The 17,511-nt window shown below is 34.7% G+C and overlaps 1 protein-coding gene across 1 annotated transcript in view; it reads left to right on the forward strand.

The window, feature by feature from the left end:
• Positions 1–17,108, forward strand: part of LOC108907988 (phosphoribosylformylglycinamidine synthase) — a 31,507-nt gene extending 14,399 nt beyond the window's left edge. The window contains exons 6-9 of the mRNA XM_018711880.2: positions 746–1,023; positions 5,346–5,826; positions 12,175–12,619; positions 16,225–17,108. Of these exons, the coding sequence (XP_018567396.1) occupies positions 746–1,023; positions 5,346–5,826; positions 12,175–12,619; positions 16,225–16,865 (1,845 nt within the window). The 3' untranslated portion in view covers positions 16,866–17,108. The remainder of the gene's footprint in view (positions 1–745; positions 1,024–5,345; positions 5,827–12,174; positions 12,620–16,224) is intronic.
• The last annotated feature ends 403 nt before the right edge of the window (positions 17,109–17,511 follow it).

Here is a 17,511-nt window from a genome sequence, read left to right on the forward strand (position 1 = left end):
GCTATATTGCAAGTACTTGTTGCACGATTGCCACTCGTAGAGGGTGAAGACAATGTTTTAATTGTCAGTGTTGCGAGAAACAACTACTCTGAGGGCTATATGCCCCTACCGCCATTGAATTATACTCGCAACACCTAGTGCAACAGCTAGGGTCATTCGTCAGTTTACCCATCAGGCACAATGCCGGTAGGGGCATATAGCCTTCGGAGTAGTTGTTTCTCGCAACTCTGACAATTAATCCATACATGGGTGTTTTGAAACAGATTCCGCCTGGTCTATTAAGCGAATGTTGTAATGCAAACACTCAAACAAATTATAATAGAGCCACAATTTACCACTGTTATCTTCTATTCTGCTTCAATTGGCGATTAATAACGATTTTTCCATACAAAAGATAATAGGCCTGGTACACAGTGGCACATTTTTGGTCGACGACCGACTTTAAAAGTATTTCGTTGTTGTGCAGTTACAACAAATTTTGATTCAGTTATCTGCGTCAAATTATAAGTGACATGCTTATAAGTGAATTGAAATTATAAGTTATAAGAAAACAAAAATGAGTAAATAATAACGTTATAACAATTTGAGTAATGATTAAACTAATACTAATTGTTTAAGCTAACTATCCTAAACAAGGAATGTGTTTTCTATTTTCTTATTCAAACAAACCCGGGAAATGCCAAAATCGAAATCAGAATATCTCTTAAGAAATCTCTCAAACTAGCAAATATATTGATTTTTTTAGGAAGGTATTGCTTCCTCCATTGGAGAACAACCAATCAAGGGGTTGGTAAACACAGCAGCAGGTGCAAGAATGACAGTGGCTGAAGCTTTAAGCAACTTGGTATTCGCCGGTATATCGGACCTGAAGGATGTGAAGTGCAGTGGAAACTGGATGTGGGCTGCCAAGTTGCCAGGAGAAGGAGCGGCTCTATTTGATGCGTGCAAGGCAATGTGTGAGCTGATGTCTCAACTGGGGATAGCAATCGATGGGGGCAAGGACTCTCTGAGTATGGCAGCAAGGTGAGGTTTACGTACAGTATCAAACCAAATTAGAGTTCCATTAACTTGTCGGTGCATGGACTAAATACTTTATAAGCGGTATGATAATGAAATCAAACTATTCTATATACAAAACTGTTGCATTTATTATTATTAATTGAAATTTGAAGCCATGCTGTAAAATAAATAAAGAATGAACATTTTGCTGCGAAAAAATTTGGGTGACTTATACGGAGGTTGCTTTTTAAATCTTGTCGTTTGGCACAACATCAAAACCTAAACGGTTTATTTTTATATCTCTATATACAGGGTGTTCCTAAATAAGTGTCGCATTGGAAAACTGTAAATTCCTCTTGAAAAAAGAAACATTCTTTTCCTCTTCCATTTTTCTCTCCGGGCTTTCGTTTTCGAGATAAACGGTGTCAAAACTTCGCGGGTCGGCGGATTTATGCCCACTTGATTATTTCTTATTGGGTCACATGAAGAGCATTGTCTATGAAACCCCTGTCAATACGGTCTAAGAATTGACCGCTAGGGTTGAAACCACAGCGGAACAAATTAGAAATACCCATCAAATTATGAACAACATTCATAGAAATATGATCCGAAGTAATGCATGCATTCAAGCCAATGGACGTAATTTTGAACAGTTTTTTTTTTAGTCGCTAAAGTGATAAAAAATTATTTTTAAGAATTTAAGTTAAAATCCTATCTGTTGTTAAATTTATTAAATTAAATTATTACTACCTATTTTTTTAATTACAAAAGATTTTCGAAACGTTAGAAAAATGTTTGTTTTTGTTCATAAAAAGTCATTTTTCTTGAAAATGGTTGACTTTAGAGCAATGAACGAAGAGAACTCTTTTTGTGTAAAATTCATTGGCGCTACTAGTAGTGGTAATGTGTACAGAAGCTCAGTTCTGTAGTTCAAATGGTTCCTAAGATACTGGCAAAAAACTAAAAAAAAAAAAATTTAGATTTTGACACTGTGTGTCTCGAAAACGAAAGCCCGAAGAGAAAAATGGAAGAGGAAAAAAATGTTTCTTTTTTCAAAACGAACTTACAGTTTTCCATTGTGACACTTATTTAGGAACACCCTGTATAGTACGTACATATTCATGATTACGCGTCAGTAACTGCTTAGGCATTGACAAGTAAACAGGACGTAAATGTGCAAGTATGGCATCTCTCACAGTCCCAAATTCGCATGATAATTTATTATAATTTTTGTCGTGAGCTGTCTTGTCAACAGTGCCACGAAAAATGAAACGTTTATTGGGTGATATTGCGCCATCTCTCAGGACTGTTGAACGATGATACAAACAGTTTGAAAAAGACATTAGAATTAGAGTACGATCCGCATCCGAGGCGTTCGAGCGCAGTGACCACACCCGAAAGAATAGTCACTGTTCAAAAACTAGTTTGCGTAGACTGCTGAATCACATAAACAGATTCAGGAAACCCTTAACATTTCTGCATAGACCGTAATTAAAATTTTAAATGAACATCTAGAATAGTACACCACACAACTTCAATGACAAGGAAAGGGAGCGTCGTGTGAAATGCTGCAAAAAGATGCTCACAAAGTTTAAATCCGGACGATCTTCTGAGGTCTCTTCAATATGATGTACCAACAAAATCACAAAGTCACGTATGGGATGGGTGTTTGAAGGTGAAGACTATGTCATATTTGGTTGCAGAATTTTCTGCTCTCGATTTCCAAGGTCAAAAAGGAGGGTCCCTATTTTAAAAAACCAACTGATCTTGACCATGACCTCAAGGTCAAGTTTACCATTGACCGTTTATCCCAAAAATACTTTCCCGCTGAGATTTTTGGGGTTTTCCATAGTTTTGATTAACCCTGTAGATTAACAAACTTTTGGATTTCCTGAAGTAGTCGATTACATTTTTCACATGAACTTTATTTTTCCCTCTCCCAAAGGTTTTCGATGGGATTTAAGTCTAGACACTGACCTGTTCACATCAACATTTGTACATTATTCTTATGATACCATGCATTTATTTATGGTTTTGGCCCTGTATCAGGTGTCATTATCGTATTGATAAATAAATGTTAAGGGCATTTACAATAATTTGGCATTTGGTAACATTACGTTCTCTGGTATGTTTCGATACATAAAACGATCCGTAGTGCCTTTAATCAGGCGAATGTATGCCAAAAATCGACTCCAAGCCATAAGAATTTCTCTATCATATTTTACGATGCCAGAAACTTATTTTGAATAAAGTCTTTTATTTGTATAATAATAAATAAATTGTCAGCCATCAATACCAAAAGTGTTGAATTTAGATTAAATACTGTTAGAGCATAAGACGGTCCTGTTGTACTCATCTTGCACTTCATCAATTGTGACAGGCCTTTTTTAAGAGGCCTGCAACATAAAACAAATATCTACTTTCTATACCCTCTGCACGCTGCATGGTCAAGTAAAAAGCCAGATGTGTACGAAGGCCTGTTGAGGCAACATGTCTCAATATTTTGTTGAAAGTAACGTTTTTAATTAGTAAATATACAGTTCACTTCATCAAGTTTGTTTTAATAAAAGTGAATCAAGTTTTTATGCCATCATAGTGGCAGTATAGTAATGCGAAATTGTACAAACACTGTATAAAATTTTTTGTCATTCCCTAAACAATCCAGTGTATATATTTTTTGTCAGAAACGGGCTTTTAGTTACTCTTCCCTCAGGAAGTCTAGCCTCCATTGACTGTTCTTGGACACACTTAACTTGGCTGCAATATGATTAGCAGATATCTGTGGAGCCTTGGTTAAGTAATCACATGATTAGACAACGTATACCGATTTATTTTATAAATGTATATTCATAGTCTAATCGCCTGATTAGTTAATCAAGTCTTAATGGAGACTCAAAGTACCAGGCCTTAATATTTTGATTCTCCTATCCATGAAAACAGAAATTCTGAATTATTTTTAAAATTTCTGGTCTGTGGCTGCCCAGCTTAATAGGCTTCAACAATTTTTTGTTTAAGGTTGTGACGTCCCTTTATACGACTAGATCCTAAACGAATGTTAATTTTAATTTAAATTATAATTTTAAATATTTATTTGTGTGACTGGGATCTCTACACGAACGCTAATTCTAGTGACTCGTTTCACTAACATAATTTTATTGGCAGCTGTGGTCGACAGCCAGCAGTAATGGGTAATGTCCCAGGGACGAACTCCAGATTGCATTTTTTCTGTTCGGGTAGACTCGACGCCAGTGTACATATATTTTATGTGAAGGAAACTCCACGTAAACCTCACTCTCGGTTTAGAGTAATGTAATGTATGCAGTTACAGTGAAGAAAGTTTAATTCCGGTGGCCTGTTATAATTATTTTTGTTATAAATAGCAAAGAGTAGTTTTTTCAGTGTAGTTTAATTTTAATTCTAAAATTTCATGAAAAAAATTTTGATTTTATTTGAAAAAGTTAATAAAAAAATAGAAGATCGTTTTGAATAATTTTTTTGAATTTTTTTCGAAAAAGACATCCAGAAACAAAGGAAATGAAAAATTGTTATTTGGTTAAAAGAGACGCATTTGAACTCAAATAAATCATTTTGAAACCATCCTCTTTTGACTTTTTGAAATTCTCATCAATCTATGCATAGAATAAGTTTTTTCAACTTTGGGATTCTATATACATTTTCAAAAATTTTCAAACTGGTATGTGAAATAAGCCAAATTTTATTTTTTTTCTATCACTAAAAAAAATAGAAAATTGTCAGTTTTTTTATAAGAAATAAAAAAAAATAAAAAAATTATAATCGAGAAATTTTCGTTTTTTTTTTTTCAAAAATTCCAGGTCCAGATAATTTTGATCTATTTTTTTTCAAAAAGTACATTTAAAAACAAAAATTTTGAAAAAGAAATCCGATATCAATTTTTGAAAAGGTTATGGTTATTTAAAAACAAATTCAGAACTTTTTTTGAGTTGGGTGAAAAAGTTTTTAAAAATTCTCAGAGGTTTTCAATGGAGTAGAAAACAATAAAAAGTTTCAGCCAAATCGAAAGGGGTCAGGGTTAAAAGTGGTCAATTTGGCGTGGAATGCCCTATATATAAAATAACAAACATTATTTTTTTATAGAAATATAATGAAAAGCCCAAAAAAGAAACAGTATAGAATTTTTTAGAATAGTTAAATGGACACTAAAAAATTTATAATTTTTTTACGCCAATGCTTTGTTTGGACTCTTGATTACGGTGTATTTAAAATTGTATTTTGGACAAAAACTTATTTATCAAACTATCTTTTGACAAAAGACCACTTCTCTGCTGTCTTTATCTTTATAATTTCGTAAACGTTATCATTTGTAGAGTTGGAAAAGACACCGTTAAAGCTCCTGGCACCCTAGTAGTGTCTACTTATGCGCCCTGCCCCGACGTCCGGAAAGTGGTCACGCCGGACTTCAAAGCGCCTTCAATGGGCAAGACCGGGGTCCTTCTGTTTGTAGATCTATCCCATGGGGACAATAGGCTTGGCGGATCCGCACTGGCCCAAGTCTACAACCAACTCGGACATGAAACTCCAGACTTACACTGTGCGAATGACCTGAAAAATGCATTTTTGGCTACTCAGGAGTTGGTCAAAGATGGGTCTGTTCTAGCAGGGCACGATGTGAGTGACGGAGGACTTGTCGTATGTTTACTGGAGATGTGTTTTGCTGGGATATCCGGAATGGATATTAATATAAAACACAGGCAAGGAAAGTCACTCCCAATTTTGTTTTCGGAAGAGGTCGGATGGGTCTTGGAAGTTCTAGATAGTGATGTCGCACATTGCTTTAATGTGCTTAAGGTATGTTCATTTACGTAGTGTCTAACTGTGACCATCTATTGGAATATTTGACAGACTAATCTGTATACAGTATACAGGGTGATTCAGTCATAATGCCATTAATTTTAACCACATATGACAGAAAATCGGGAAAAAAGTTTTATTCGACCTTTTAAAAAAATAAGCAAGCAAAGCATTAATTAATTCGACGCTTTACTTCGCGACACGGATCACTCCAGTGGACTTTGAGCATTGGAAGGTCGAAGCAAAACAGCTTTTTTTTTACCCAGTCTAAAATTTTGCAATTGGTTTCAAAATCATAGTGCAGCGGATCCTAAAACTTTAATAACAAAGTAATGGACAAATGAGTGATTGTTTTTTTTTAGCTGTAGTCATTTTAAATAGGTAGGTACCATACTCAATGAAAGGCAATAAGTCACAAAGAAATATACGTACTACAAACTGAATAATTAGTTAAACATGTAATACTAAAAATATTTAAAATGTAAAAAAATATCTTATTCATATGTTCGACTAAAAAGCTTTATTTATTCATTGTAGCTAACTATAGATTAAAACCGTATTAAAAGCTAGGTTAATGACGGAATGTTATGGTAGGTCAAAATTCACTCTCGATAAAGCCTGTAAGTCAGCGGTCAGGAGCGGAACGAAAAGGGGTTTTAATAATGATTTGAATATATTTTTTTCAGTGTAAATATGCATTTCAATTTTTTTTTAATCGCGTATTCATATTCTACTAATTTTTCCCCGTCTTCCTGCAAAATTAATGACATTATGACTGAGCCACCCTGTATACAAGGTGATTCAGTCATAATGTCAATAATTTTAATCACGTATTCGGAAGGTTTAATAAAGACAGAAAATCGGAAAAAAAAAATTTTTTACTCGACTTTTAAAAATGAAGGAAATCAACCCATAACTCCCGCTAAGAAGGCGGCTCTGCCAGATGCCCGGATGCTCGGAAAATTTTGTAACGTAATGTCACGAACAAACCGTCAGCTGAGGCGAACAGCGTTGCCAAGTTCACATCATAATTACATTTAGTTTTGCCGCTTTAGTATACGGATACATATGTACGAAACCAATAAAATGCAAGTAAATAAAGAATCATGCTGCATTTTATTATAACTGATTTTAATAATTGTATTGACTTAGTGCAAAATGTTTTAACAAGCCTTACTTCTCGAAGTCAACTTTCGTTAAAAGAAAATAAATAAAGCAGAGGTTTGTAGGCACACTGAAATATATCAAATAAAAAAAATCGGCACATTAAATACCCGAATATACAAAATACACTACACACGGTTACAAAACCATTACCTAACAATTTAAAGCGTTTATTTAAATCTACCACCCTCCATATCTCCCGCATTTTTCCCGCAAAGGAGTTAACATAACACATTTTCAAAAAGTTCAAGCTTTAGAAGCAGCTGATTTCCCCAATCGTCTTGAATTTTGCAATTGGTTCCTAAGTGCAGCAGAACTTTATTAACAAAGTGCTCTGGACGGATGAATGCTGTTTTACTCGTGCTGGCATTTTAAACAGGTAAAAAACATAAGTATTGCCTTCTCAAAAACAATACCTAGGTTACACCAAAGTTTAGATTTACACTAAAGTTTACATTGATTATGTAAACTTTGGTTATATGCAACTGCATATTGAATAATAAACTGAAATACTAAAACTGTGTATTATTTAACATAATAAATTATAAAACGTTAAAACGTTAATAATATTAAAAATGATAAATTGTAATAACTGTACATTCGAAAACAATCATCCCTATTCATTGATGACACGATTTTCCTTTGATAAAACACCGATAACTTTTTGTGATGACACTAAAGTGCACACGTGCAAATTAGAAGGTTATTGAACTCGACAAAGGTTGACCTAGGTCGGAAATACGGACCGAGTTGTTTATTTGTCTCTGTCCGATTGTATTTTTATCTTCTATTACTTACAGTCAATATTTAAATACTACATACATTTCACCCTCTCTGTATAATTTATCTAGTGAGTGTTGGTTTTTTATTTCATTATTTCTGTAATGAAATTGAAATGGTTATGAAATGTAATTTAAATTATTTGAACTCTTGGGGTTTTGTAACTTCAATATTAAATTTTATTTAAAGTGAAATGGAGCTAATTTCTTTGCAGCCATAATAGTCACATTTGGTCACCCGTACACTACTCGTCGGTTTAGCTTTCAGAGGAGGTTGGGTGTCAATGTATGGACAGGCCTATATGGCCTATATGGCGATTTAATTGGGCCGCATTTTCTACCTGTACATCTGAATGGGCCGCGTTACTTTCAATTTTTAGTAGAAGGCTTACAGCAAATTAAAAAATTATCACTATGATGTTAATAAAAAATGATTTTTGGCAAGTCATGCTCAGACCTCCTCGAGGTTCTTGCTGGGTAACAATAACAATTTAATATGTTGATTGCATAATTATAAAAAAATAATTTATAGCATTTTAAATTATTATTGGCTGACGTGAGCAAACCGTTTATTTATTGTCTTTATATGTGCGAAAATATATAAATATGGCAACATTGCATCTAGGTCGCTTTGTTCATATCGTAGCCGGCTGACGTCAACCGATCAGTAACAGCCTGAAAAGGGGGTTAAATAATGATTTGAAAATATTTTTTTTGTGTTTAATTTTGCTTTTATTTTTTTTTTAATCACGCCATCGTATTATACTAATTTTTCTCTATCTGCTCTTAAAATTAATGGCATTATGACTGAATCACCCTGTATACAGGGTGTAACTTTAAGTGGGGGTCATATCTACACAGAGGCTACCTTTGATCTTTAGAAGCACATATCAATAGTTTATTTTTTCAAATTCCGTTGTGAAAACTAATTATTTTTTTAAACTTTTTTTTAATAATTTTCCTACCCCGTCTCTGGACAAGCTAGTGTGATCTCAAACAACGGCACGTGTTAGTCGCAGCACATCCACAATTAACAATTGGGCTATGCATCGTTGCCAAATCTCATAATTTAAAGAAAAGATTATTAAAAAGCAAATTTCACATCACCTGCCATGAGGTACTGCCCTTTGGGATAATCCGTCTGATATCGTCTTCTTACAGTAGAATCGTTTTCTTCGGACAGAAAGTAGGCTCTAATCATATCAACTCTTTCTTAATGCTTTTTCATAATATCACTTAAAACTTGAAAAAGAAAAAACAATACGCTATACCATCACTAAACACTGAAATAAATAACTTTATATGGTTATACACTTACACCACACAACGGTACTATACGAATAGCTTTTCACAAAATGATATAGTCGAATACTGAATAAGAATGTAAGAGACGATATATTCGACCAATCCCGTTCCGTCAAATTAACCTGGTAGTTTGTATTTAATGCATTTACTCGTCATATTGGAACATCTGCAAAATGTGAACAGAACAGCGGAGGCTTGTAAGCATATTTCTTACATACGCGTCACTTGTACTGTACGTAACAGTAAAGCTAGGTCACTATTACAGGTCATTGACACTGAAAAGTAAGATATACACTGCTTAAAAAACAGTAACACATAAATGTTTGTAAAAACTTGAAACGATTAAAAAAATGGTTTCATATTAATCAGCTTAGTATTTTCATTTGTTTTTTTATTGTTAGTTTTTTAAAACATCAAAAATTATTATTTTAAAACACAAATAAGTATTATTTACAATTAGTAACGTATCTACATACCAATATTTGTTAATACGTAATAAATCATGTAAAAATTAAAAATTGTTTAAAAACAATTGTTTTGATGTTTGGCGCTTGGTCCACATTGATATAAAAAAATATGGTGACTAAAATAACACATCGTCATAGAAAATCAATCTGTTTTCATTAAATAATTTTTTATTAGTTTCATTATTAAAAAATATATATTTGCAGTTAATACCAATATTAGTTAAATAATATTTAATAAATCATGTAAATCTTTATTTTTTTTTAGAAAAATTTTTTTACTAATTCGGCTTTTCTATCACAATGATATCGAAAAAATGCGATGGCTTTAAAATAACAAGTAAATAAATCATACAAAAACAATCTGATTTGCTAAATTATTTTTTAACTTCACACAATGTAGTTGGTATGAAAGCAACTGGCAACACTGGCAGTGGAGAATACAACTTCATACGTAAATTCGGGGAGCTCTGGTTTACTCTGTTCAATAGTTGCGTACGCAGTTTATAAACTAATTATAATTGAGTTCAGTTTATAAGCTCGTGACTGCGAAGCCGAAGGTCTGTGGTTCGAATTACAGAAAACATTAGTATCAAACTTTTACATACAGGGTATTTAAAAAACTATGGTACATTGTGTTCCAAAAAATTTTATATTTACCGGCTGGTGGGGAGTGTACCGCCACAGGCACAAGCGAAATTCGGCGAATCCTGACTTGCACCTTTCTAGTGGGATTTAAGTCATTAAAATTTGTATACAGGGATTTTCGATGTGCTCTATAAAAAAATAATGCCATTGTAACAGTTCTGGTTATACCAAAAGTCAACACCAACCTTTGTTACTTTGAATATATTTTTGTTGCATTTTTTAATGATTCTCATTCTCTTTTCTAAGGCAAAAATTTAATACATACCTATCAAAAGTGAACAGTTTACAACAATTTTGGAGCACTAGCTTTAAAAGTACATATTTGGAATAATTCAATAGAATTTCTGTTTTTGGGATTGTAAGACTGGGACACAAAGTTGTGAATTTTCATCATACAGAGAAGTGTAAAAAAGATTTTTTATTCAAAAAGCATGCTGAAAATTCCTGGAAAAGGACCTCGCGCAATCTTTATGGAAAGTGCCTTTGGACTAAATTTCTTAAAATCGCTATGTGATAGTTTTGTTCATGTGAATCAAAAGTCTCGATAGGCACGGAGTCTGAAAGTTATTTGTTTTGGATCTACGACCCCTGAAAGTTGAAATTTTTCCCCTTACTCTAACCGGGTGGCTCATTTTAATCGATGCACCCGAATATCTGTTGCTAAGCCGAATAAAAAAAATGTTCAGACAAAAGTTATTCAGGACAAAGGGGGTCACCTAACTGTAATAATAACTTTGACCTTGGTGTCAATTATCAAGGTCATTTAAAGATCAAAGGTATTTTTTTAAATAGGAAACCCTATTTTTAACGCCGGATTCGGAAAGAGCGGAAAATTTTGACAATTTTTAGAGTGACCTTGAAAATCAAAATCAAATTAAGGTCAAATATTGAAAATTCGCCCAAAAGCTGTTTTTTCAAATTCTTGGTGGTTTAGTAAGCTTATAACTGACCATTTTGACCTTAATGTAAAATATGAAAATCATTTAGAAGCAGTTTTATTAAATAAAAAAATTAACTTCTGTTCTTAATCTTACCTTTAGCTTTACCCAGAAACAAGGACGTGGACGTAGCAAGTTCTGTTTCCTTTGAAGTGCTCTTGTCCAAGAATTCAAAAAAACAGCTTTTGGACGAATTTTCAATATTTGACCTTGATTTGACCTCTTCAAGGTCACTCTAAAAATTGTTAAACTACCATTCTGGACGTAAAATTTCCCGCTCTTTCTGAATCTGACGTCAAAAATAGGGTTTTCCATTTAAAAAAATACCTTTGACCTTCAAATGATCTTGAAAATTGGCACCAAGGTCAAAGTTATTATTAAAGTTAGGTGACCCCCTTTGTCCTGAATAACTTCTGTCTGAACATTTTTTTTTATTCGGCTTAACAACAGAGATATTCGGGTGTGTCGATTAAAATGAGCCACCCGGTATAGTAAGAATACAGAATTCTTTGCCCGATCGATTAGAGATGTTTTCAACTTCCGGTTCCCAGTGGAAGTAGTCTATTCGGACCGGAAGTCAGTTTTTTCAAATAAAATAGTATATTTTTTTATTGCGGATTTCGATTCAACACAAAAAAATGTGAAACTTTTATTAAAAATAATAAAAATGACCTCTTGCCGATTCCCTTAAGTTAACTGAAAGTTAAAAACATCTCGAATCAATCTGGCTAGGACTATTTACTATGAATGTAATGTAATTTAATTTTACAAAAAAAATCACTGCTGTTTATGTAGTATAAGTGGTCCAAAACAAAGGACTTTCAGACTTTCTGCCCATTGGGACTTTTGACCCACACGATCAGAACTATTACAAAGCAAACCATCAAAAAAAGTTGCGAAAGTCATTTTCCTAAAAGGATTGTGCCCTTTCATGACAAATCAATCAAATCATCATACACTCCGAAACATTATACTGGTTGCTTAACATGAGATAGACTGTATAATGTAGTCTATTAATGAGTTGCCTTAACCAACTTCTTTTTCCAGAAATATAACGTTCCGGTATTCAAGATTGGCCGAAGCATGGGTTACGGTATAAAATCAAAAATAAGCATAACAGTCAACAACGCCTGTCTGGAAAGTACCGTATTGCCACTCATGAGAATGTGGGAGGAAACAAGCTACAAACTCGAATTGCAGCAAACCATAAAAGTATGCGCCGATTCTGAATTTGCCAGTTTACCCATCAGGACGGGTCCAAAATACTTGTTGACTTTTGATCCTGATAGAGAAGAGAAACTGGCCAAACAAGAAATTATTCCCGTAGCTGTTATCAGGGAAGAAGGGACGAACGGAGACCGGGAAATGGCAGCTGCTTTGGTCAGAGTCGGGTTCAAAGTGTGGGATGTTACCATGCAGGACTTGCTTACAGGCGCCGCTAATCTGGATCGGTTCCGAGGCGTTATCTTCCCAGGAGGATTTAGTTATGCAGGTATGTGAAGAAAATTATACAGTGTGCAGCAAAAGTGTAGAATAAATTATAAAGATGTTGAATAAGTTCTCGCTGTTTTTTTTTTGTGGAAATTAATCTTTTATTTCAAAAAAATTGTAAAAAACATGTCACTGAAAGTCTTCTCCATCAATAGCTGCTTACTTTTTACTCATTTTTCGGGCAGCATTTTAATTCCATGTTTGAAAAATGACACGCCCTTTGAGGTTATCCAAGAGTCAACCCATTTTTTTTCATCTTCATAAAAATGGAAGTGCTGCTGTGCTAGGCCATGTGCCATCGATCGGAACAAGTGATAATCGGAAGGGGCAATATCTGATGAATGTGGCGGATGGGGTAGAACTTCCAATTTAAGAGTTTTCAAGTAGGCTTTCACTGGTACACAGTGGGGAAAACGGACAAAAGTGTCTGTAAGACATAAATTTCGATAAATCTTAATAATTTTTTTTTAAATTATTCGCAGACACTTATTTTACATGTGACCCTCCGACCACACCCTAAACAAAAAAAATTTTCATGTGGTACCTATTATACGAATCATCAAAATATTATGCAAGTTCACTTCGGAAAACAATAAAACATGTACCCACAAAAAACACGATACAAAGTCTTTAGTCCACTCACAAATCTTAAACCCACAAACCCCAAACCCACAAACCCAAAACCACAAATCTTTAACCTACAAAACTCAAACCCATATATCCCTAACCCTTAAAACCTAAATCCACAAACCTTAAAATCATAGCCAAAATCATGAACTTCCTAACCTATATACTCCAAACTCATATAGCCCAAACCAAGAAATCCCAAACTGACAAAATCCAAATCTATAAACCCCACTCCTAAATCCACAAATCTTAAATTTACAAAACCCAAACTCATACACCCCAAACCGACAAACCCGAAATTCACAAATTCTAATCCCACAAATCCCAAACCCACAAATCCCAAACCCCCAAAAACAAACCAAATCCACAAACCTTAAAATCATAAAAACCAAAATCATGAACTTCTTAACTTATATACTTCAAATTCATATAGCCCAAACAAAGAAAACCCAAACTCACAATACCCAAACCTATAAACATAAACCTCAATCCTAAATCCACAGACCTTAAATTTGTTAAACCCAAAACCATTAACTCTGAACCCATATACCCTAAACTCATACAACCCAAACCAACAAATCTGAAATTCACAAATTCTAAACCCACAAACCCCAAAAACACAAACCCAAACCCACAAATCCCAAACCCCCAAAACTTAAATCCACAAACCAACAAATCATAAAAACCAAAATCATGAACTTCCTAACTTATATACTCCAAATTCATGTAGGCCAAACCAAGAAATCCCAAACTCACAAAACCCAAACCCTTAAACCCCAATCCTAAATCCACAAACCTTAAATTTATAAAAACTCAAAACCATTAACTCCGAACCCATATACCCCAAACCAACAAACCCGAAATTCACAAATTCTAAACCCATAAACCCAAACCCACAAATCCCAAACTCCCAAAATCTAATTCAATAAACCTTAAAAATCATAAAATCCAAAATCATAAATTCCTGACCTATATATTCAAAACTCATGTAGCCCATACCAAGAAACCCCAAATGATTCGTATAATACCACATGAAAATTTCTTTAGTTTAAAAGAAAAATTATCAAAATCTATCAAAATTTGTCTTATGGACACTTGTCCGTTTTTCCCCACTGTGCGGTATTGCAACATGTAACCGAGTGTTGTCATGTTGCAAAATCACTTTGTCGTGTCTGCTCATATATCGGCCATTCTTCCTTTAACGTATGGTTGATAGCGATCTCCCGTGATGGTTTTACTCAGTTTGAGCAGCTCATAATAAACTAAACCCAACTGATGCCACCAAATGCAGAGCAGAAGCATTGCTAACGATGTTATAGTCTTTCCGAAGTCAGTTGAACATGCAAAAAAACGCCTAGCAATAAAATTGAATGACTTTCATAGGCGTCCCTAAAAGAGTTTTCTGCTAAAGGTAAAAAATTATAATAATTTGTATATAATGTGTAGAAACTTTCTTTATGTTCATTGGCCAACAACGTATTTTAATTATTTGTCCTCAAACAATTTTATTATGTTGATAGTAAATTTCTCTCTTTCGCAATTGTAATGTGAATGATTAATAGAAGGTACTTATAATAAATTAAAATTACTTGAATTTGTTGACCACTTTTCAACAGCTGAGGTTTATTGCCCAGTGGCCCAATGCAGCTGTGTTTGTATTTCGTTCGCCTGCACTCTCGTTATTCAACTGGGCATATTCATTTCTACCACCTCCACGTTTAGTTCGATCAGACCTGTATATGGGTATGGCTAAATAAATATGGGGACAAGTTTTTCAAATATTTCAATGCTGAGTTGCTGCGTCAGCGACCGAACCTGGTACATACTGTCAACCTCTTGATTCTTCAATTGATATCGGAAAGACTATACATGGCTGCTTACCCCACGATTTTCTGCGCTTAGGATTATTGTACTATATCTATTTTTCATCAGCTGTTCACATGTACAAAGGTGGCGTTCTACATCTCTTGGCTTCAACTCGTGCGGCGCCCAACGTTCTTGCTTTTGCATCATCCTTAATGTTTTCAAATTTTACGAAACGGTTGTGTGATCGACTCCTAACGATTCTGCAAGTTCAGCTAACGTCAGACATGAGTCTTCATCAATGCCTCCAATTTCAAATTGTTTGCATCAGAGAACTCTTTATTTTCAGCATCAAAATCATTTTTGAAGCAACTAAACCAATCTGTTTGCAACAGAGCATTGTTACAACAACAATTCTGTGTGCTTCGGGCACAGTAAAATTCCCTGCAAATACTGTTTTCGGCACGAAATTCGACTGAGATGAAAGATCTGAAGCGCTTCGACTATTTCCAAAGTGGCACCATCTGTAATTTCAGATGTATTCGGTCATTTTACCAATACTGTCAGTTGTCAAATTTCCAACCGTTAGTTTCTATGGTTCTTTCTATTATTTCCAGTATTCTATAATATATATACAATTTTATTTTCCATTATTTGGCAAAGTGAAATTATGTATTACGATTCGTATTGAAAGTAAAACATGTTTTAAGCAAGTATATGCATACACGAGGCATATTCACAAAGCGGGAGTACTGAGACTCTAATGCTCTGTGGTTTTTCTTTTCCACAAAGTTGGCAACATTGCATTTAGTGCCAAGGTGTTGGGAACAGAACGCACCCTCATTTGTCTCAGTCAGTTGAGGACTGTTGTTGTAGTGGCGTGTTGAAATGAGTTCCATCATTCTGAATACCGCCAGCTGCGAGGCAAGGAGCGTAATCCGGTTTTTGATTGCACAGGGAAAGGCACTATTCCATATTTTTAACGAAATCAAAACTGTTTATGGGAATAATATGACGAATCTTAAAAATGTGATTCATTAGTTCAAAAATTTATTTCGGCCAATGCTATACCAGTTCCGCTTTTGTAGTACCTACAGATTAGTAGGTCACTTTCTATCAGTAGGCATTGAATAGGCATTTTATATTTCAATTCTTATTGTTTTTCTTCTGTTATAGATGTTTTGGGTTCAGCTAAAGGCTGGGCGGCCAGCATCCTATTCAATGACAAAATCCGCGAACAGTTCACTAAATTCCTTCTCCGACCCGACACGTTCAGTTTGGGCGTATGCAACGGATGCCAACTACTAGCTCTGATCGGCTGGGTAGGAACTCCGGTAACTGGTAACACGAAGCCAGACATAATGCTGGAACACAACCTCTCGGAACGTTTCGAGTGCCGATGGAGCACTGTAAAAATAGAGAAATCGAAAGCGATAATGCTGAAAGACATGGAAGGATCCTCCTTCGGAGTGTGGGTAGCCCACGGCGAGGGTAGATTCACTTTCAAGAACGATTCCATTTACAAGCAGCTCGTGAAAGACAACTTGATCGCCCTTCGGTACGTCGACGATGACAGTAACCCCACAGAGGTCTATCCGATGAACCCCAACGGCAGCATCGAGGGTTTGGCAGGAGTCTGTTCGCCGGACGGACGGCATTTGGCTATGATGCCGCATCCGGAGAGGTGCGTTCAGCCGTTCCAGTGGCCCTATATGCCTAGGGACTGGGTGCACTATCAGAACAGCCCCTGGGAGAAGATGTTCAGGAACGCCTACGAATGGTGTAACAAAATCAAGTTCCACGCGGTGTATTATTAAGAATCCTGCGGCTTGGGCGGATTGGGACTGACGCAATAGCGTTAAGCATTTCTTTGACTGACTGCAGAGACAACTGAGTTCCTTATCTGGTAAGGTTATTGTTGAAACTATATACAGAGTGTTCGGAAACTGTAAGTAAAAAATACAGAATACTTTTGAACGTAATGGTATTTGTTATGAAATTTTTTCAAAAATTCAATATTAATTTCTTAACATTACTTTTTTTTTGTCGATATTTTGTAATATTTTTTTAGTGATGGCTGAAGTGATGGTTATTTAAAAGGACTCTGTAGCAAATAAGCAACCAGCAATACATTTTCATAGATTTTATTGCATGGTTTGTCTAAATATTAATTAATGCACAAATAACAGACTTTCCCCCATTTTAACGCAGATTTTCTATAAAATGGACTTGGTTCGAAACTCAAATTACGTTTTGGTGTAAAGAAATTTATAATTTCCTTGTTCAAAATCGGCAAATTACAAATTTCTTTACAACAAATAGTAATTTGAATTTGAAACTAAGTTCGTTTTAAAGAAAATCTGCACTAGAATGTAGGAAAGTCTGTTATTTGTGCATTTTTTCATATTTAGACAAACTGTATAATAAAATCTATAAAAATGTATTGCTGGTTGCCTATTTGCT

Source organism: Anoplophora glabripennis, unplaced genomic scaffold, assembly GCF_000390285.2.
Source record: "Anoplophora glabripennis isolate ALB-LARVAE unplaced genomic scaffold, Agla_2.0 scaffold11, whole genome shotgun sequence".
Lineage (NCBI taxonomy): Eukaryota > Metazoa > Arthropoda > Insecta > Coleoptera > Cerambycidae > Anoplophora > Anoplophora glabripennis.